Here is a 22,837-nt window from a genome sequence, read left to right as displayed (position 1 = left end):
CAGTGCGCGTTTGGAAATACTGCGTCAAAATTTTTACTGCTGCTGAGCCATCATATTGTGCACCCGAGGCATGCGATGATTTGCTTGGCTGACTGCAGGACACACGAGGGCTGGAGAGAGGCAAGGAGGCGAGGCTGTCTTTGTGGGGATGGCGTCCAGCTGGCAAGAGGACAGCTGCTGCACCGTCTGGAATGAACAGCTGGTGGAACGTTGATGGACTGCTGTTTGAGTGACGAAGGGAGAGAGAGAGAGAGAGAGAGAGAGAGAGAGAGAGAGAGAGAGAGAGAGAGAGAGAGAGAGAGAGAGAGAGAGAGAGAGAGAGAGAGAGAGAGAGAGAGAGAGAGAGAGAGAGAGAGAGATGTTTCGTTCTCGATCTTTTTTTACGTCCTCGTTCTCATCTTTTTTTTTCTTTCATAATCTTTTTTTTTTCTTTCTCTTTCATTGCCCTCCCCCTCCTAATTTTTTGCTTTCTTTTCGTCCAAACAAACATTGAGAACAGGCATTAAGTTGAAACAAAGACCAATTTTACCTTAATTTTTGCTCTTCAATCCTCAATTTCCCTTCTCCCACAGTCCTTCCTTGCATTCAGGCTGCCACGTTGCTTCAATCCCTCTGTCTGCGCCTAATTGAGTTCGATTGAGCGTTTGTCTTCTGTAGCCTTCATGGGAGTCCTGGTTCATCTCTGTTTAGCTTCCATCCCTCTCCTGTTGATTCTTGGCTTTCCTCGCCTCTCCTCGCCTTTCCTTGCCTCTCCTTGCCTCTCACTTTCCCTCCTGGCTGTCATTGCTACCGCTCGTCTTTTGTTTCTTTATTAGCGCTCTTCGTATTGTTGGTTTTCATGTTAGTCTTTGATAATTATTGCTTTTATTGTCGTTGTTGTTGTCATGTTTCTTCCTATCTCTTCTTTCTTTTTACTCGTTAATGTTTCCTCTTCTTCAGGCGTGTTCTTTGTCTTCTCCTCCTTCTTGATTAAATTTTGCCTGTCTCTTCACTTTCCCTTTTCCTGTCGCGATCTTCCTTCTATTCACTTTATGGAAGGATCGTCATCGTTATCAATTCTTAGTTTTATTGTCCATTAATATTGTCTGTCCTCATTTTTTTTCATCTTCCTTCTCCTCGTTTCTCTTCCTACCCTCTTCGTTTGTCTTATCCCTTTTTCTTTACTGTTTCATCTTCTCTTATTTCTTCCATTCCCTTTTCAGTCGATATTTTCTTCATTCTTCGTTCTTGTTCATATTACGTCTTCTTATCATTTCCATGTCTTTGTATTTCTTCTCTCTCTTCCTCTTTCTCCTCCGATGTGCTCGCTGGAATGGATAAGAATCTCAAAGGACTGGAGAAAGAGAGCAATTTCCTATGCCAAGACTTACTGCTCAATCACCGGGAATGTCAAAGCCTCGCGTGGATTCAGCATTGCGTCTCCATCTGAGGTGCAAAGTAGGTCTCAGCTATGACGTGGTTCTTGTCAGCTGTTTTGACTTCGTGTATGTGTACTAGTGTTTTTATTAGAATCGAGAGAGAGAGAGAGAGAGAGAGAGAGAGAGAGAGAGAGAGAGAGAGAGAGAGAGAGAGAGAGAGAGAGAGAGAGAGAGAGAGAGAGAGAGAGAGAGAGAGAGAGAGAGAGAGAGAGAGAGACTGCTATGATTCGGTAAAGGAAAAAGGTTTAAGTTTTCAAAGATATGTAGCACGAGAACAAACCGTACTTAGATGGCTCTCCCTTCCCCCCTTACCTCCCATACACACACACACACACACACACACACACACACACACACACACACACACACACACACACACACACACACACACACACACACACACACACACACACACACACACACACACACACACTACACCTACACATCTACCTCATCCCAATTACATAAAAAAAAAAAAATTACTCTCACAAAGGTAGACAGTGCTGGATGTGGTAAAACTCCTGTAATTACATTTAGACAAACACGCGGATTCTGTTTTCTCCAAATGTATATGAGCATCAGTTAATTTTCCTACCGTACTTAAAAGCTTGGCCGGTAATTCACTGAGTGTGTTTTACGTGGAGATCTCGCTGCACCGTAGGGAGTCAGAAGGAAGCGTTGTTTGTCGGTGAGAGACTACCTTTGGCTTCCACTTGTCAAAGGAACGAAAAATCTCCTCTCGGCTGTCCAAAAAACGTTCGTCTGCTGTTCCTGAGTGAAGAGCGTAGCGTTACTTACTCTGTGTGCTGCGTTGGAGAGAGAGAGAGAGAGAGAGAGAGAGAGAGAGAGAGAGAGAGAGAGAGAGAGAGAAAACTTTTATCTTTTTATCCTTTTCTTTTTTATCTTATTCCTTTTCTTCCTCCTTTTTTTTGTTTTATTTTTTGAGTGACAATTTCGGACAGTAAGTCGAAATATATTAGCAAATACACAGAAGTAGATAAAAAAATACAAAAGAACGATTCGGGAAATGTTACGTCAATATGAAATACTTTTTTTTATTTTCCACCTTAAATTTTCTTTCCCACGGGAGTTGAAGCAATCAGTTATTCTAATCAGATTCCATGTCACGAGTCTAGAACAAGGAATTCGACCTTAAATACGCACGACTCCTGATTCTACCCAGTACCCGCAGCCATTTACGAAAAGTTAATGGACTTGCTGGGAACTTAGGTGACATTTCTTTCCTTTTAATGAAGCGATAGACGACAAAATAATGGACGAACGTGAAATGCTTAGATATAACTGTAATTTTCCGTAACCTTAAAGAGGCGAGAAAAATGAAGATGAAGACAATGATAATAATGATGAATTTGAAGATATTGGTGGAGGGAGGACATGTGGCAGGTCTCGTGATGCTAATGTGGTGTTAATTTCATCATGTTATTGAACGGTTAGTGAAATTGTTATTCATTAGTGTTGCTTTAATGTGTTTCAGGGTTGTGTACTAATTAATGGTGCTCAGTAGTTAGTTGTAACTGAATCCATTTCCTAAGGCGTCGCACTGTCTCATTACCGGAAAGAGAGAGAGAGAAAGAGAGAGAGAGAGAGAGAGAGAGAGAGAGAGAGAGAGACCAACAGATTTTCTCTCTCTCTCTCTCTCTCTCTCACACACACACACACACACACACACACACACACACACACACACACACACACACACACACACACACACACACACAAACAGGCACACACACACACACACACACACACTGCATAATCCATGAAGTGACCTTGACCACGCCGGCCGCTTGTTCACCTGCGTCACTTCACCCTCGCCGCCCAATTAGGTAGCGCTCGCCTGCAGCACGTGGCGGTCATGGCAAGGCGAGGAGTTTTAAGGCTGCTGTATGACACGACGCGGGAAGATCAGGACCACGGGGACGAGAAGGAAAATGGCGCTATTGAGAGAGAGAGAGAGAGAGAGAGAGAGAGAGAGAGAGAGAGAGGAAGGGGGTGGGGTCTTCACGCAGTGCTCACAAACCCATTCCTTTTCTCTTGAAGCCGGGCAGTTCTGTGAAAGTCTGTTAAAGAGGAACAAATATGATAGATTGGCTCCCTCTCTCTCTCTCTCCCTCTCTTTATCCCTCCTCCTCTCCTTGGCCATATTCTAGCTCTCATGTCTTCTCCACTTCCCTCTCTCTCTCTCTCTCTCTCTCTCTCTCTCTCTCTCTCTCTCTCTCTCTCTCTCTCTCTCTCTCTCTCTCTCTCTCTCTCTCTCTCTCTTTTGCTGGCGTCTACATTTTATTGCTCTACTCACGGCTTCATCCTCTCCTCTTTATCTCATTTATTCTTTTACACTGCATCTCTGTCTTTATTTCTTATGTCTTATTCCTCCTCGCCTTTTCCTAACACCGTATATCTCTCGCCGCCTTCTGTTCATGCTTGATTTTTTGAGTTAGTTTTTCGCTATTTAATTCCCCGTGTTCTCCCTTCCTCTTGTTCTCCGTCGAGCCTTGAGGAGAATTTCAAAGGGGAACACCGGAGAACCACAGCGACACACTTACTTTCCCGCCAGACCTGCCATTACTCGCTTGTGTTTCTCGTTTTTCTCTTGTTTTTTTTTATACTTTGAGTCTGGTTCCGTAGTGTGATTGTCCTTCGTTTTCTGTTCTTTCAGATTTCACATTCGCTACAGTTTAGGTTTTCTGTCTCTTTGCTCACGAATCGTACGTGTGTGTGCGTGGATGGGGAGGGTGGGATGGTGGTATATATTTTAGGTTGTAGAGACAGTGTAAGAACATACACACACACGCACTCTCTCTCTCTCTCTCTCTCTCTCTCTCTCTCTCTCTCTCTCTCTCTCTCTCTCTCTCTCTCAGAGTTTGCAGATCGATGCACCTCATGATTTATTACTGCAAAAAAGGGTCATCCCACATGGCTGACCTGCCCTGGCGGCGTGACCTCAGCGCCATCACCAACTAGGGGCGTAGAGATGGAGCACCTTTCATCTTCTTTGCACCTCATTGACCACCTTAGCACTGCACTGACTGGCCGGAATTTGGCGCAGGAATAACTCTTGATGCTTCCAGGCACTCTGCACTGACTGACGGGAACAAATCTCAGCCATCCACGCCCTAACGGTGGTGGTGCAGTGGTAACGTGTAATCCTCCACACTGCATGGTCATTTCCCCTTTACGCCGCCTCCCTCTGCTTTTGAAAGTCTGCACCGACGTCCATCATGACTCGCATCACCACTGCGGGTTGGTGGAGTAAAAGGAAAGTCTTATTCTTTTCACGGTTTATCTCATTTTAAAAGGAATTGTTCTCGTTAGGGAGTCACGCCACCATATTTACTTATCTTCTGAGTCATGTCACTTGAGCTTCATTATCTCAGGAGGCCGCCTTAGGATGTCAGCTGTGTGAGGGGAGATATTTGGCGGACATGTTGTGGGAAGAGTGGTGTGTCTTATGCTCCTTCACGCCACCTTCCTCAAACACAACGACAACGGTAACAACAACAGCTTACCATTGCACCACTGACTAGAGCAGACCAAAGCAAACTAAACAAACCAAACCTTAACCTTAACCTAACGTAACTTAACCTAACGTAATTTAACCTGACGAAACCTTAACCTAACGTAACTTAACCTAACGTAACTTAACCTGACGAAACCTTAACCTGACCTAACCTAAACTGACGTAACTTAACATAACATTATTTAACTTAACATTATCTAACTCAGCCTGTAACCTAACCCTACCTAACCTAACCTAACTTAACCTAAGATCCCAAGAGTTCGCTAGCCAGGTAACGTGTTGAGTGTATTAAAAGGAAGGAAAATCGCAGGGAAAAGTCACAGAAACGGGTGAAAATTAGAGAAATGAATATAGGAAAGTGCGCATTTGACAGTTAATCCTTGTGGAGCAGCCATGTGGAGCGTGGTGGAGCGTAGTGGTGCTGTGTGGTGTTGTGTGGTGCTGCGGCGTACACTCATAATGGCTTGCTTTGGTGTTGCTTAAGCTTGGTTCTGTCTACGCCGAGACCTTGAGTGATGTGAGGAGGCGTGGCGAGGCGTGGCGGTGTGGGGTGGCGTGCAGGAAGCAGGATTATGATTTTTTTTTCCCTTTTCCACCACCACCACCACCGCCAAGAACAACAATAACAACTACGTACAAATCTCTCTCTCTCTCTCTCTCTCTCTCTCTCTCTCTCTCTCTCTCTCTCTCTCGTAACGAAGTGCTCGAAGTTTCCCCCACTCGGCCCTCGTTAGAAGAATTACCAGCGCTCCCCCGGCACCCGAGACACCGCACCGCCACTTGGCTGCCCTTGTATGTCCCGTCCTCTGACCCCTTGTATTATTACTGTCTTCTTCCTCCTCATTCTCTCTCCCTCTTTTTATTTGTCTTTTTTTTTTGTGTGTGTCTATGTGCTCTGATGTCCCGTCCTTCTGTCATCTATCTTTATTTGTCCATTGCATTTCTGATTTGTATGTAAGATTGGTTGGTTATATTGAAAGTTTTCATCAATGCTTAACAGGATAAAAAAAAAAAAAAATATATATATATATATATATATATATATATATATATATATATATATATATATATATATATATATATATATATATATATTACACCCGTTTGTGAAATTGCCCATTTCATGAAATGGGCAAACCCAATTCATGAAATGAACCTAACCTAACCTAACCTAACCTAATCTAACCTAACCTAACCTAACCTAACCAAACCTAACCTAACCTAACCCAATTCATGAAATGTGCAATGGAGAGGCCATTTCATGAAATGGTTAGTTAGGTTAGGTTAGGTTCATTCATAATTGGGTTTGCCCATTTCATGAAATGGGCAATTCACAAACGGGTGTAATATATATATATATATATATATATATATATATATATATATATATATATATATATATATATATATATATATATATTTTTTTTTTTTTTATCCTGTTAAACATTGATGAAAACTTTCAATATAACCAACCAATCTTACATACAAATCAGAAATGCAATGGACAAATATATATATATATATATATATATATATATATATATATATATATATATATATATATATATATATATTTGATCTCGGCCACATGCATACTTATTGCCAGTTTGGCTTTAAGTTTTGTGGTGGTCACGGGCAGCGCGCCTGATCCCTGGGCTACACCGTATATATCATGGCAGTGCAGCGACTGAAAACAAACCATTCCATTTTGAGTAAATCCTGAGGTGGAGTGGCGCTTTAGTCTTCCCAACGAGAGGGATGAGCCACGTCTATCTTGGTGACGCTTCCTCTCCCTCTCTCCGTCGTGGACGGACAGAGGTTCATGATTGACTTCTCTCCTGGCAAAGTCGTCAGCCCATCAGGCTACCGAGATGTTCAGGTTTCAGTTCATCATGCGGGTTGGTGTCCGCTCGTCCCAACAATGTCTGTTATGAAGTAACTCGTTTGGTGCGAGGAGACGGTTTACCTAGCGCTCTGAATTCAGGCCCGCCAGGCTTCCTTGACGTGGATTCTCGGCTGGCTTATTAATCACATAAATCTCTCTGGTCCATTAATTTTTGAGTTAATGGTTATAAAGATGGAGGAGGAGTGTGTCTAAAGGGACCTCCTTCCGCAAAGAAAAATTATGAGGCCTAAGTTATGATGATTAAAGGAAATCCTTAATGAAATATATTTTTTATTCTGCATCGCCAGTTTTTATGGAAGCTGCTGTGGGTGAGAAACAAGGCGCGTGTTTTTGAGGTGCAGGGAAGGTGAAGGAACTGAGGGTAGATCAGCTAATGAATACACAATGTTTTTTCTCTGTAGCAATAATTCATGAAGTGTAACGCACAGAATCATTAAACTATTGATACTTAAATTTCTCAAGTCATTGGCCACTGCATTTGTCCTATCGCCTATCCTGTCATTTCTTAAAAAAAAAATAAATAAATAAAAGAAATGAATACACATAGCATATTATACCTCATGCATTTGACACACTTCACTTCTCAGTGTTGGGCGCGTCAGTGGTGCTCCAGCCTCGGAGAGCAGCGGGGTGTTCCTCCACTATGAGCACTTTCACACATAGGAAGCGTTCAGCGGTCCCCCTCAACCTCGATCGCCTCGCTCCTGGTGACTGATACCCGGGTGACGTACGGCCGCCATCCGTCACCGCCAGCGTGAGTTGTGCCACGACTCTCACGTTCCTTGATATGCCGCTGGTGAGAGGAGGCGCATAGGCTGTTAGTAACGCTTTGCTCTTTCACAATGACCATTTCCAAAGCTACAGGGATGATTAGCTGGGTTCACAAAAGTGTTGAGTGTTTCTCCTGTTAATGAGAGAGAGAGAGAGAGAGAGAGAGAGAGAGAGAGAGAGAGAGAGAGAGAGAGAGAGAGAGAGAGACCGATAGAAATACTGTTGTTGTTGTTGTTGTTTTTATCGTTTTTGTTGTTGCTGTTGGTCTCTCTCTCTCTCTCTCTCTCTCTCTCTCTCTCTCTCTCTCTCTCTCTCTCTCTCTCTCTCTCTCTCTCTCTCTCTCTCTCTCTCTATGGTGAGCGTCTTCGGGTCGTGACCACGACGTTCCGGGCTGCGATCTTAGGCCAAACGAAATGGATGAGTGGTAACTTCCTCGTGCCTTTGTCTGTGTTACCTTGCAGTGCTCAGGTAACAGGTGTAGTAAGTATGGGGGTTTAGTTACACACACACACGCACACACACACACACACACACACACACACACACACACACACACACACACACACACACACACACACACACACACACACACACACACACACACACACACAGTCCTACCCGAAGATCGGTTTATGAGCTCTGAGCTCGCTCCGTAATGGGGAAGACTGGCTGGGTGACCATTAGGCGACCAAGGTGAATTACACAGACACACACACACACACACACACACACACACACACACACACACACACACACACACACACACACACACACACACACACACACACACACACACACACACACACACACACACACACACACACACACACACACACACACACACACACACCATAAAAACAAATATACGTAGGAGTAGGTGCAAAAAAAAAAAAAAAAGGACTTTTGCATGAGAATAAAAACACCAGAAAGTGAAAAAGTTCGCATGGAAACATAAAAAGAATAGTCTCGAAGAAAGTATTGGAATCAATTGTTGTTGTTGGTCGGGAGCATTGCTTTACAACGGATTGTACGAGAATAGAAGAAGCAAGTGTTGAGAAGCAAGAGGTGGAGGAAGCACTGTTGCCAAGAGCCGGTGTACCGGTATCGGGGGTTGTGGTGGAGGCTCAGACAGTGACTCGCTTCATTGACAGCGTGAGGATCTTGAATATTCAGAGGTGGTGTCAGTGGGTGGAGCTGCCCTTGTTAAGACTGGCACAGATGGAATACAAAGAGGCCATTAGGTCTTCAAGTGTCAGTTTTGGTAGGAAATGTACCTACCTACTGTGTATGTCCATCCATCGTCCCTATTTGCAAATGTTTCTTTAAAACCTTCCTGTTGACTCTGACTTAAAAGTCTACTTCACTCAATCTACTAATTTCTTTCTATTTGGTTTTCAAATGTAATTTGATGGAGTTTTAAGGCGCTACTTTTTATCTTGTTTAGCATTGCTTGAAGTAACTAAAAGTAATCGTGAATAACACAGACGTGAACATATTCCCGCTATTCAGACTCGTTGTTTCATCATACGTAGCTAGATTAGAAAAACATCACACCGAGAAAATGTCTTAACGTGGCCAGGGTGATGGAGTGAGAGGGGCGGCGGAGGCTTTGGGGACTGACGGGGATGGACGAGGTACAGTTGTGGATAGCGGTCTTTTTCAGAGGTGAAAAAAACAGGAAGTTAACATAGAGAGATCTCCGAGATTCACATGAATATTTTCTTTTCTTTAATGAGTATTGTTGGTTTGTGGTTTGATAGCTGCTGGCAGGATCTGGTAGGTGGTGGTGGCGGCGGTGGCGGTGGCGGTGGCGGTGGTGGTGCGGGTGCCTCGGCATGTGGTGGATGGCGAGCAGTGCCTCATCGTCCACTGATTACCGGCACTGAGAGAGCGGTGTTGGAGAAAGATCCATATGAAAAGTCAAGCATCGGGCACAGCTTTGTAGGAGAGTGTGAATCCCCTTCTTCCTCGGTAACGCGAAGAGCGTTTGCTACTGAATGAGACTTGAAACTTGTTGCTGGAGACTCCCATCTCGCTCACAAGTGGTGTAGGCGGAGAGCGGCCACAGAATGGCCCAGCACTGTGGAAAAAAGAATAAACGTATAATAAGGGAAGCGGATGACATCAAAATATCTGAAGTGTAAGAGTAGAAGGTTTGGAAGTATAGATAAACAAAGTGATACATGATTTTACAGCACTTACACCTGCACATATCTCCCCTGCCGACGGTCGTGTACTGGCGAATACAAAAGAATATCTTCCGACGATGGAATATCTTGCTTAAGAGTGACAGAACCACATTTGCATGAGGAACAAAACATATCAAAGTCAATCCATTCGAATACAGGATGGGTTCCCTCCGGCAGCGTCACCACCAGGAACATCTGTGAGCTGTAGGACGCTCCAGTTCGAGTTTAGTAATCCTTCAGTCTCGTGCAGCTCTGCGGAGAGAAAAGTAGAGTCAGAGATGATGGCAACCCTAACGAGTGTCTGCATGTCTTTGTAACATTTTAACGCTATTGGAAATTTTTGTACCTTTGTGTCCAACGCATAGTGACATTCTTGGAATGTTGTGGACCACCGCTGTCGTTTGTTCTACCTCCTTAATGTTCGTTGTCACATTCTCAATCATACTGATCTGCACATCCATGGCCTCCACAGTGGTGTTTACCGTCTCCTCAAGGCCATGCAGTTTACTCATCACCTGGTCATTCATTGCCTGCATCTTGGTCTCCAGCATCTGTTCATTCATGGCTCGCAGCTCGCTCATTCCTTGTTCCAGGTGCGCGTCAACTTCTGTAAACAAAGACACCGTGTGTTGTCACTTTTCTGGCTACGTAGCGACGGTTACTGCTGCACACAAGACATCCCCGAAACAAACAAGATATTGAAGTGAGTGACTCACCGCGGGCACAGAGGGAGGAAGACTCGTTCATAATCCGCAGTATGGCCATCTGGTTTACTATCACAGACAACACAAGCTCTTCCTCTGTCAGTCTCTGCAGGAAAGTCGTCGTGGCGGGGTCAGCTTGGATTACCATCATCACCACCACCGCCACTGTTACCCTCGGTGGTGACGAGGGAAGTCCTTCAGTAACTCGGCAGAGCATCTTACTACTCAGCTGCTGAGGGTGAACTGCTGCGTGGCTTTCCTGTGGTCTGCTGGTGCACTTTATTTCTAAACCCACTACTGTTGCTTGTTGCTGATTTTCATCTTAAACAAATTGCGTCGCATCTTCTCAAGAAAAAAAAAATAAAACACGTATAAGCAGCACAGCCACGTGTTGCCACGCCGCGTGAGATAAAAGCCAGAACAACAAACGGTGTCTGAGCTGCGCTGGCTGACACTGAATAGTGAAGTCTGTTTTCATCGAACTTTTCAGTATTACGTTTGTGTTACGTGTCGTATGTTTAGGATGACGTACTCTGTTCATTGCAATACCTTCATTACTGAAGACAAGGGAGAATCATGATACACGACACCAATGTATTCTTTCCTTTTATTTTGTGGGGAAGCTTTCCCATTATTCCATTGATGTAAAAAGGTAGTTTCTCTCCTCGCCTAAAACACGAGCACAGGAAAATTGCACTTTGTAGTATATTACATACTGGTGACACAAACTGAACTGCTGTGGCTTCTGATGACAAACAGCAGTATGTCATCTTGAAGTGTGTGTGTGTGTGTGTGTGTGTGTGTGTGTGTGTGTGTGTGTGTGTGTGTGTGTGTGTGTGTGTGTGTGTGTGTGTGTGTGTGTGTGTGTGTGTGTGTGTGTGTGTGTGTGTGTGTGTGTGTGTGTGTGTGTGTGTTCGTCTACCGCTATCAATAACTCACCACATATTCACTTTGGTCGTGGATTTCGTCGCTGTTCTCTCAGGATAGCGAGGCCGTGGTGAAGGCGGTGTTCGTGGCTGGTGGGTGAGAAGAGGGACAGAAGAACATAAGAACATAAGAAAGGAGGGAAGCTGCAAGAGGCCGCCAGGCCTATACGAGGCAGTCACTGTGTGTTTAATCTACCTAATTCCATCTATCTTCCCCATCCATGAACTTATCTAACCTCCTTTTAAAGCTCCCTATTGACTCAGCCCTGACTACATGACCACTGAGACCGTTCCACTCATCAACCACTCTGTTTGAAACCCAGTTCCTTCCCATTTCTTTCCTTAACCTGAATTTTTCATGTTTAAACCCATTATTTCTGTTTCTATTCCCGCTACTGATCCTAAGAACTACATTCATGTCCCCTTTGTTAAAACCCTTATACCACTTAAATACTTCTATCAGATCTCCTCTTAACCTACATCTCTCTAAGGAAGGCAGATTAAGTTTTTTCAGTATTTCTTCATAGGGAATATCTCTCATTCCCTGTAACACTGTTGAAGGGTGAGGAAGGTGTGTGAGTTAGGCAGTGAGTTCAGAGATAAGTGAATAGTCCCAGTAGTAAGATGAGACGAAGAAGTCAGGGAAAAAAATCACCCGAGAAAAAGAGAGAGAGAGAGAGAGAGAGAGAGAGAGAGAGAGAGAGAGAGAGAGAGAGAGAGAGAGAGAGAGAGAGAGAGAGAGAGAGAGAGAGAGAGAGAGAGAGAGAGAGAGAGAGAGAGAGAGAGAGAGAGAGAGAGAGAGAGAGAGAGAGAGAGAGAGAGAGAGAGAGATTCAACCGTCAAATCACATAAACGTCTTCGCCACATACTTTTCCTTCCTTCCACCTGGCAGTGACTCGGACAGGTGACACAGGCAGGCTTTTCTTGGTGGGCGTGACAGGCGAGAGGAGGCAGGAGACACACGTCTGGGGCCAGTTAAGGATGTGCAAGAGAGAGAGAGAGAGAGAGAGAGAGAGAGAGAGAGAGAGAGAGAGAGAGAGAGAGAGAGAGAGAGAGAGAGAGACGGGGGAGGGGGGGAACTGCGTGTACTTAGTCCTTTGAGGGAAGCGGTGGCGTAGTGGATAAGGTGGTGAGGGTGCGATCGTCCACTCGTAGGTTCGAATCCCACCACATACCGCTTTGAAGCTATGCCATTTGTAGAGTGGTTGAAAGTTACCTACATGTCACCATGATACTCAGGTTCTAGGTGGTTACACCAAAGATGCGCTTGGGTGGTGATATGGGCCCTAATATGGATACCACTATAAATAAAATTCCCTGCGCCACTAATGGGCAGAAGCTGAACAGCGCTTACCATACACTCTTCAAGTATGCCTACAGGCGCTATAGGCCGTAACATAAAAAAAAAATGTACTGAATTTTATCTCTCACATTCTCTCACTCTCTCTCCCTCTCTCTCCCCCCCCTCTCTCTCTCTCTCTCTCTCTCTCTCTCTCTCTCTCTCTCTCTCTCTCTCTCTCTCTCTCTCTCTCTCTCTCTCTCTCTCTCTCTCTCTCGTGTCTTTGTTTTTATTAAGTTAACTATATAATATGTGCAAATGAAGTCTGATTCTGTTGACCTTGTTATTTAATTACGATGTGTTTATTTGCATGCATGTCAACGTTTCAGTGACTTGGCTTGGGATTCAGTTATGATTGGTCTGTTTCTTTACGCTTCGTTGTAGTTCAGAGTCTGCTCCGCCACACACACACACACACACACACACACACACACACACACACACACACACACACACACAGTATTGCATAGGTATCAGTCATTACTCAGCATTTTTCCAGTGTTGTCAAAAGCAGGGACTTGTAATATTGCTTTGCCTCGTGACCTCAGCACTGAACTGTGGCTGTGGTGGTGTGCCGCGTCCACGGCGGGAAAGAAAAATGTGGCCTGATATGCACGCAAGACTGAGACATTTCTTTCCGTGTATTATATTTGAAGCAAGGAAATAGAAATGTGGATTCAGGAAGATAGAGGCAATATGTTTACAGTCACAAGTTAGCACGGTAAAGGTAGAGTACCCTGTAGCTGCACGTTTCCTCAGCGCTCATCTCCGTTTCATTGGCCATTGAGCCTGTGGTGGTTGACTCTCTTCGACCTGACACCACCCACCAAGGCGAAGCAAGGAAGCATAGATTGGTGAGCTGCGTGCTGACTACTAAAGCGAGGTTCGTAGCAAGGAACATTGGAGTTGTTACCACTGCTCCTACCGCTGCTGCTGCCGCCACCGCCGCCGCCACCGAATGAGGAGGTTATTACGTTGATGAAAATGGGCATGTGGGGCGGGGACGACATACTTGTGAGTTACCAAGGGAGAGTTCTATTCCTTCGCACTCTGGCGCTCACTGGCAAGGCAGACATTAAGAAAATATTAATATCAGAGAAAACCCACTGGTAAAATAACTACCGGGGAAGCCCACATTCTTGCCAACAAGCAAAGTGCGTCTTAATACTTCCAAGAAAGGAGTGCCAAGGAGACTTACTAATCATATTGACCTCATTATCCTTCCTTTTTTTCTAGCCTAGCGATTTGTTTGTCTTCTACTCCTTCACTAAACATAGTGAAAAGAAATTATACTATCATTAACAAAATACTGATTAAGTTGCGCTCACACGTAACATAACACACACACACACACACACACACACACACACACACACACACACACACACACACACACACACACACACACACACACACAGACAAACACACACACATACGTCGTCCCAGACCTTGCATTAAACACATATTCACTTTTCGACACATAGAAATAGAGAAAAAGAAAACGAAGGAAATGTCAACGAAACAGCGACACTCCAAGTCATTATCTGGATACAAGAGGTCTAGTGAGGAGAAGCAATGTCGTCTTGTGAATCTAAGATGGGAGACTACCGAGCTACCTGTTGTCTGGTCCTGGTTGTGTCCCCGAGATCTGGCTACCTGCTGAGACACGCTTTGTTTTCCTGAGTCACATGGATAGAGGCTTTGGTAACTCTAGTGATTAGATTTGTTTCCCATGTTTGTCTTCGTTACCGTGATTATTACACATATATTTCTATTTTCTCGTGTATTTAGTCTGTGGATTAATTTTTCTTCTTTACTCTTTTCCGTCTAACTTTATCTTTTCTTATCCTTTAATTTCCTATATTTGCTTTACATGTTTTTTTTTCTTTTTCTCGTGTATGGAATTAGTCTCAACTGTCCCTTCTTTTCCATTTTTATCAGCCTGTTTTACTCAATTTTTCCCGTTGCTGTGTAATTTCTATCATATTTTTTTTCATTTTCTCGCTGCATTTTTGCGATCTTTTTAACGATTTCCCACTGTTTCATTGTTTTCACTTGCTCCTTTCGTCAACATTTTCCATCCGTCCGTCTTTCCTCTCTTCTTACTCGTCTGTCTGCGCTGCGCCTCCCTCATCTTGGGCTAATAATGAACCCACAGCTATTAAGCGACGCTATTTTACAGGTGAGCTCCACAGGCAAGGCTTCATATAAGAGGTAATTTCGTGCTGATATACTCTCCCTCCGTCTCTCCCACTCCCTCTTACTCCCTCTCATCCACTTCGTCGTTTCTTCTCCATACCTCCCTCTCTTCCTCCATCTTATTCCTCCATCCTTATCATTTTCCATCCCGTTTCCTTCCTCCCTTGGGAATTTAAATCTCGGGCTTTTAAATACCTTGTTTGGCACTCAATTTCGTGAGAGAGAGAGAGAGAGAGAGAGAGAGAGAGAGAGAGAGAGGGAGAGGAGAGGAGTGGGTGGCTGGTGTTTGTGTTCTTTGCTTCTTCAAATTAGAATAATCATCCATGTAAACAGCCCGGCAGCAGAGTAACAAGAGTGTCAAAAGAATCAATGGTAGCGAGGTACCTTGAGGCAGGGAAAGCAGGTGTTTGCAGTATTATCATGCGATAATTCTTTAGAAGTTACAAAAGCGAGTGTTGGTGAATGTCTTGTAACAACCACACTGAGGACCGGGGAATTATACGTAGCAGATTTTCAGTTCAATTGTTTTATTGAGGACAGGGACATCGTCTACTGATTACCGGCACTGAGATAGCGGTGTTGGGAAAATATCCGGACAAAAAGTCAAGCATCGAGCACAGCTTTGTAGGAGAGTGTGAATCCCCTTCTTCCTCGGTACCGCGAAGAGCGTTTGCTACTGAATGAGACTTGAAACTTGTTGCTGGAGACTCCCATCTCGCTCACAAGTGGTGTAGGCGGAGAGCGGCCACAGAATGGCCCAGCACTGTGGAAAAAAGAATAAACGTATAATAAGGGAAGCGGATGACATCAAAATATCTGAAGTGTAAGAGTAGAAGGTTTGGAAGTATAGATAAACAAAGTGATACATGATTTTACAGCACTTACACCTGCACATATCTCCCCTGCCGACGGTCGTGTACTGGCGAATACAAAGGAATATCTTCCGACGATGGAATATCTTGCTTAAAAGTGACAGAACCACAATTGCATGAGGAACAAAACATATCAAAGTCAATCCATTCGAATACAGGATGGGTTCCCTCCGGCAGCGTCACCACCCAGGAACATCTGTGAGCTGTAGGACGCTCCAGTTCGAGGTTTAGTAATCCTTCAGTCTCGTGCAGCTCTGCGGAGAGAAAAGTAGAGTCAGAGATGATGGCAACCCTAACGAGTGTCTGCATGTCTTTGTAACATTTTAACGCTATTGGAAATTTTTTGTACCTTTGTGTCCAACGCATAGTGACATTCTTGGAATGTTGTGGACCACCGCTGTCGTTTGTTCTACCTCCTTAATGTTCGTTGTCACATTCTCAATCATACTGATCTGCACATCCATGGCCTCCACAGTGGTGTTTACCGTCTCCTCAAGGCCATGCAGTTTACTCATCACCTGGTCATTCATTGCCTGCATCTTGGTCTCCAGCATCTGTTCATTCATGGCTCGCAGCTCGCTCATTCCTTGTTCCAGGTGCGCGTCAACTTCTGTAAACAAAGACACCGTGTGTTGTCACTTTTCTGGCTACGTAGCGATGGTTACTGCTGCACACAAGACATCCCCGAAACAAACAAGATATTGAAGCGAGTGACTCACCGCGGGCACAGAGGGAGGAAGACTCGTTCATAATCCGCAGTATGGCCATCTGGTTTACTATCACAGACAACACAAGCTCTTCCTCTGTCAGTCTCTGCAGGAAAGTCGTCGTGGCGGGGTCAGCTTGGATTACCATCATCACCACCACCGCCACTGTTACCCTCGGTGGTGACGAGGGAAGTCCTTCAGTAACTCGGCAGAGCATCTTACTACTCAGCTGCTGAGGGTGAACTGCTGCGTGGCTTTCCTGTGGTCTGCTGGTGCACTTTATTTCTAAACCCACTACTGTTGCCTGTTGCTGATTTTCATCTTAAACAAATTGCGTCGCATCTTCTCAAGAAAAAAAAAACACGTATAAGCAGCACAGCCACGTGTTGCCACACCGCGTGAGATAAAAGCCAGAACAACAAACGGTGTCTGAGCTGCGCTGGCTGACACTGAATAGTGAAGTCTGTTTTCATCGAACTTTTCAGTATTACGTTTGTGTTACGTGTCGTATGTTTAGGATGACGTACTCTGTTCATTGCAATACCTTCATTACTGAAGACAAGGGAGAATCATGATACACGACACCAATGTATTCTTTCCTTTTATTTTGTGGGGAAGCTTTCCCATTATTCCATTGATGTAAAAAGGTAGTTTCTCTCCTCGCCTAAAACACGAGCACAGGAAAATTGCACTTTGTAGTATATTACATACTGGTGACACAAACTGAACTGCTGTGGCTTCTGATGACAAACAGCAGTATGTCATCTTGAAGTGTGTGTGTGTGTGTGTGTGTGTGTGTGTGTGTGTGTGTGTGTGTGTGTGTGTGTGTGTGTGTGTGTGTGTGTGTGTGTGTGTGTGTGTGTGTGTGTGTGAGTGTGTGTATAATTCACCTCGGTCGTCTGCTGGTCACCCAGCCAGTCTTCCCCATTACGGAGCGAGCTCAGAGCTCATAGGCCGATCTTCGGTAGGACTGAAACCACATTACACACAACACACACCGGGAAAACGAGGCCACAACCTCTCGAGTTACATCCCGTACCTATTTACTGCTAGGTGAACAGGGGCCACACATTAAGAGGCTTGCCCATTTGCCTCGCCGCTTCCCGGGACTCGAACCCGGTCCTCTCAATTGTGAGGGGCGAGGGAAGTGTGAGTTAGGCAGTGATGTCAGAGATAAGAGAATGTCCTCAGTAGTTAGATGATGAGAGGAAGAAGTTAGAAAAAGCTATCTTTCTCTTCAGATGACACATTTCATTCAAAAGTGTGCTGAAATAAAGACCAAGAGATCAATAATGACGACATCTAGGCAGGTAATCGGCGGGTGAGAGGAGGACTCTTTCTGGCGTTTCTGTGCTGCTCATCAGTGGCCTCGTTGTAATGTCTGCAGTGCTCGAATTTAGAGGAGATGGTAATAGAGACAGTTCTTACCATGATTTCCCTAACCGCAGTGTGGCGTGGTTGGTGTTGTCGTGTTTGTCATTATCGTTGCTATCGCTGTTATTGTTGATGTTAGTGTTGCTGTCAATGTCGTTGTTGTCGTTGGCGTTGTACTTGTTATTGTCGTTGGTTTCGTTGTTATCGTTGTTGGTGTTGCTATCAATGTCGTAGTTGTTGTCGTCGCTGTTATCGTTGTTATCATTGTTGTCGTGCATCAGAGGGTGTGTTGAGGCTCCCCAATGAATGTATTGAGCCACGCGGAGCAACATGGCAGTCTCGTTCAGTATTCTGTGAGAGTTAGGCTGAAAAATGTCTGTCTAGATGAACTTGTTTCCAGTAACTAAATTATCGAGTTGGAAGAAGAATACTCTAAACTTGTAAGTGAATTTGGTTGCGCATTTCTAGACTACAAAATACATATTAATACAGTTTTTCTTGTTTGAGAGTAGCATACATTGTTTCTAATTAATTTGTAAAGATGATGGCGAGCAGGGACGAGTGCCAGCTCCGCCAGGGTCACCAAAACACTGAAGCACTGAAATGCTTAAATGAGGAGTGAAAAAAAAAATATATATATATATCTGCGATAAAAAAAATGGAACGCTTTTCCAAGAGAACATGTTTGACATTCCTGACGGGAACATGACAGGGAATTCGTTTTATTCTCACAAAAAAATCACCCAAAGTAAAAGCAAGAACTATTTCCTAACCTGACGTTTTTGACAAAGTATATGATAATAATAGTTTTCATGTGCCGCCGTGCGAGGACAGCGTTATGAAACTAAGACGCGGAGAGTGAAAATTACTGTTTTTGATCACGAAGCACAATCTAAAATCAACACAAAACTTTCATTATTTCTTGCTACGCACACTGTGAACACGAGGAATGTATAATCGTTTCACCAGTCTCTGTAGTTTCCCTCGATATAGAGAAATTGATGAAGTAGAAAGTATTTTAGTAGTGGCCACACCTCATCAGTCCTCTCCCTATCTCTCTCTCTCTGTAATAAGAAATCCCTCTTAGATAATGTTTTCTTATTGTATTAGTTGATGACGAGAAATTTTAAGAGATGGATTTGGAAAGACTGGAATTTTTTTAGTCCATAACTGGATAATGAATGAAGTGAAAGTGACAGAAACAAACGCAAATACGAATGAGAATGTAAAAAATAGTATAGTAATGGCCACACCTTCTCAGTACCCTCCCTATCTCTCTCTGTAACAAGAAATCCCTCTTTACCGTCACTACATTCTTTCCCCGCCAGTTTAGAGATGCGTTACCGTCAATTTTCTTCCCAATACTTCCATCAGTATAGTGACCACCACATTCCCCTTTCACTACTCTCTCCCCTCAGTGCATTAGGAATCAATCAGCCTTCTAGATCACTCTACCCTACTCTCCATCGTACTCAGTTTAACATTAAGTCTTCCATGTTCCAACTCTTCCTCAGTTATGTTTCCTTATGTACACCATGCTTTTGCTTCTCTTCCTCCTCCTCCTCCTCCTCCTCCTCCTCCTCCTCCTCCTCTTCTTCCCTTCCTTCCGTCTCAGGGGACAGGAACCTCGAAACATTATCTTAAGGGTAGTTTAGAGACAATCCTACCAACCATTTGCTTTCGACTGTTTTTTATTTTCTATCTTTCATTCTTAAAACACTTTCCTCTATGAACGGCATATTATGAATGGAGGAGGAGGAGGAGGAGGAGGAGGAGGAGGAGGAGGAGGAAGAAGAGGAGGAGGAAGAAGAAGAGGAGGAGGAGGAGGAGGAAGAAGAAGAAGAAGAAGAAGAAGAAGAAGAAGAAGAAGAAGAAGAAGAAGAAGAAGAAGAAGAAGAAGAAGAAGAAGAAGAAGAAGAAGAAAAATAAAAAGAAAACTAAAGCAGAAGAAGAAGAAGACAAAATATAAGAGGAAGAGAAATAAGAAAATAATGGAGTGTTTTCATTAATTATTTGAGGAATGATTATGAAGAACCAATAATGCAACCATATCTGATACAATTTTTACTTTTAATATTACATTTTTAGTTTACAAGAATTTTAATGTGTCAAAGAGTAATGGGCTAGGAGAGGAGGAAGAGCAGTACACACACACACACACACACACACACACACACACACACACACACACACACACACACACACACACACACACACACAAGAGTAAGTGCGAGAAGGCAGTAAAGAGTAATGTGGATGAGGAGAAACTGTTTCATTCCCGCAGTGAGGCAATAAAACCGTGTCTGTGAGAAGCGGAGTGGATCAGAGCAGTGGAGGAGAGGTGCAGGGAATAGTGAGGAGGGAGAACAAATAGGAGCCTGAGGAGTAGAAGGAGAAGGAAAAGGAGGAAGAGATTGAAGAGGTCGATAAGGAGAAGGAGGACGAGGAGGAGGAAGCGGAATTGCAGTGGAAAGAGGAGTAAAGGTAATGATTATGAGACTCCACCAAGAAATGTGAAGTTTTTGAGATTGAATGCATCAATTAGTATTGGTTAAAGAGAGAGAGAGAGAGAGAGAGAGAGAGAGAGAGAGAGAGAGAGAGAGAGAGAGAGAGGTATTTCGTTATTTAATGCCTTGTAAATTCTCAATCATGTCTTTCCTGAGAGCATTAGGAAGGTTCCGGCGTCAGATTAACTCAGAGATCTCGATTTAGTCTGTACGCTTGCTTTGCTTTATCGGGCTTTTAACAGTGCAAACAATCAATCACCCAAGCTGTCTGTCCCGTCCATCTGCTCGGTTAGGCCCCGGTAACTCAAGACTTCTAGCCGAGAGAGAGGGAGAGAGAGAGTTTGGAGACTAATGCACTAGAGAGAGAGAGAGAGAGAGAGAGAGAGAGAGAGAGAGAGTAACGGGAAAAAAAAGCTAGTTAAGGATGAACTGATATGGTGGTAAGGAAAGAGAGGGCAATGGAAGAAATACGATGGATGAGGTGGTGGTGGTCAGGTAGAATTCACACACACACACACACACACACACACACACACACACACACACACACACACACACACACACACACACACACACACACACACCACTCTCTTGTACTTGCCTTTTTCCTCTGCTTCGTTACGCCACAAATTCACACGTCACCTTTGTTTCTCCTTATGCTTCATTTTACCTGTTTTTCCTCGTCCCTCCTCTTGCTCTTGTTCCCTTGTCGTTTCTCCTTCATATTTTCACTACTACTACTACTACTACTACTACTACTACTACTACTGCTGCTGCTGCTACTACTACTGATGACAGGGAAATAAAATAAAAAATTCCAGCATCACTTTTTATTACACGTTAACATTTTTAGGCCACGTGAGGACAGCCCTTCCCATTCTGATTCCCTCCCTCTCCCCCTCCCCCCCTATTTCTATTCCCTCCCTTCCTCCCCCGAATTTTCCACGATCTCATATTACCTTTCATTTTTCCCACGCCTCCCCCTAATCCCCACTGCATGCCCATGCTTGCTCTGCCACGCCCTGGGCCTCATCCGTGGGAGGGGTCCAAGGGGGCAGGGAGTTTGGACCTTAGGATAGATTAATGTAAAGATCCAGATGCTGTATCGTTTAATCAACAAAACACATAGTACCTGTTGTCATACATATACACATTTATGTCACTCACATCACACACACACACACACACACACACACACACACACACACACACACACACACACACACACACACACACACACACACACACACACACACACACACACACACACACACACACACACACACACCCATCATATCAACACCGCCTTATTATGTGAAATATTTGGATAAAGTATGTAAAGTGTTTTTTTTTTGGTGTGTGTGTGTGTGTGTAATGAAGATTGATACGTTTAGATGTACAGAAGTTGAAACACACACACACACACACACACACACACACACACACACACACACACACACACACACACACACACACAGAAAAAAAAAATAGTAGGTGGTAGAGAACGAAAAAAAAAAAAAGTCATGGAAAAATTGTACACAGGGAAAGTTGAGGAGCACATTTGTCAGTAATGAAGAAAGTTGGTGTTCCTAGCTTGATGGAAATAAAAAAAAAAACCTACTGCAGGAAACAGAAATCCGAAGCACCTATGAATCTCAGAGCCTAGCGTGCCATAACGAGTCAGGGTGAAGAGATGAGGAGAAGAGTGAGATACATAAATTTTGCAGCCTCTGATTGTTCTCTTCTTAAACGCTTTGAGCTTCACTGACGTCTGTTTCGGAAAGAACCACTTATATTGTTAACGGTTGAAACAGAATAATTAGCGTTGACACAAACATCTTTATTTTCTAACCATTTTCTTCCTTTCATCTTTATATCAGACATTTCAGCATCACAGTAAGTCATCATCAGTGGTCTAGAAGCTGAGGTTCCCCATGAGCAGACCTGTCTCTGATGTTTTACGATGTTTTAATGGGGTTGATTTTTCATTGAGAGTGAAGGATCTTTTGTTTTAATTGTCTCTAAAATCATGAAAATTCCTAGAAAAGCTTATCAGTTTCCTCTAGTCTGTTGAATTGTCCTTAGAGTCTGTTGAAGGTTGATCTATGACGATGAAAGTTGCGTGAATATGGTGAAGTGAAATTAGATATGCAAGTTAGTGTCTTTCGTATCAGAGATTAAATTTGTAAGGGAATTGGAGTGGATTTCAATGTTTATAGTAGGATACATTTTTTTTTTCTGATTTCCTACTTTTTATTGATGAGTCGCTGCAGGATGTTGCTTTGTGAGTGAAGGGTTTGGTGCTGTTTTTTTTTTTTTATGTAAGAACTTCGTGGGAATATTCTCTCTCTCTCTCTCTCTCTCTCTCTCTCTCTCTCTCTCTCTCT

General features: G+C 43.8%; 2 protein-coding genes across 2 annotated transcripts; both read right to left on the bottom strand.

The window, feature by feature from the left end:
• Window positions 1-8,604: 8,604 nt before the first annotated feature.
• LOC123509879 lies at window positions 8,605-10,809 on the bottom strand. Its single transcript, XM_045264475.1, has 4 exons — window positions 10,539-10,809; window positions 10,169-10,429; window positions 9,836-10,074; window positions 8,605-9,713 (listed from the first exon to the last, which is right to left on the bottom strand). The coding sequence occupies exons 1-3, from the start codon at window positions 10,741-10,743 to the stop codon at window positions 9,962-9,964; spliced, it is 579 nt and encodes a 192-aa protein (XP_045120410.1). The 5' UTR covers window positions 10,744-10,809; the 3' UTR covers window positions 8,605-9,713; window positions 9,836-9,961.
• Window positions 10,810-15,500: 4,691 nt separating this feature from the next.
• On the bottom strand, window positions 15,501-16,852 carry LOC123509878. The gene is made up of 4 exons (XM_045264474.1): window positions 16,582-16,852; window positions 16,212-16,472; window positions 15,876-16,116; window positions 15,501-15,753 (listed from the first exon to the last, which is right to left on the bottom strand). Exons 1-4 carry the CDS (start codon window positions 16,784-16,786, stop codon window positions 15,594-15,596), a joined length of 867 nt encoding a protein of 288 aa, XP_045120409.1. The 5' UTR covers window positions 16,787-16,852; the 3' UTR covers window positions 15,501-15,593.
• Between the last annotated feature and the right edge of the window lie 5,985 nt (window positions 16,853-22,837).

The sequence above is a fragment of the Portunus trituberculatus genome, chromosome 27 (genome assembly GCF_017591435.1).
Source record: "Portunus trituberculatus isolate SZX2019 chromosome 27, ASM1759143v1, whole genome shotgun sequence".
In the NCBI taxonomy this organism is placed as follows: Eukaryota; Metazoa; Arthropoda; class Malacostraca; order Decapoda; family Portunidae; genus Portunus; species Portunus trituberculatus.
Note: the sequence above shows the minus strand (reverse complement) of the source record. Positions and strands in the feature narration are given on the sequence as shown.

Bases quoted from the DNA above. Each gene is read 5' to 3' on its own strand.
- LOC123509879 (XM_045264475.1), bottom strand. From the start codon at position 10,743: ATGCTCTGCCGAGTTACTGAAGGACTTCCCTCGTCACCACCGAGGGTA. The intron at 10,430-10,538 runs GTGAGTCACTCA...CTTTGTTTACAG, and splicing joins TTCCTCCCTCTGTGCCCGCG to AAGTTGACGCGCACCTGGAA. The intron at 10,075-10,168 runs GTACAAAAATTT...TTCTCTCCGCAG, and splicing joins ACTATGCGTTGGACACAAAG to AGCTGCACGAGACTGAAGGA.
- LOC123509878 (XM_045264474.1), bottom strand. From the start codon at position 16,786: ATGCTCTGCCGAGTTACTGAAGGACTTCCCTCGTCACCACCGAGGGTA. The intron at 16,117-16,211 runs GTACAAAAAATT...TTCTCTCCGCAG, and splicing joins ACTATGCGTTGGACACAAAG to AGCTGCACGAGACTGAAGGA. The intron at 15,754-15,875 runs GTAAGTGCTGTA...TTTTTTCCACAG, and splicing joins CAGGGGAGATATGTGCAGGT to TGCTGGGCCATTCTGTGGCC.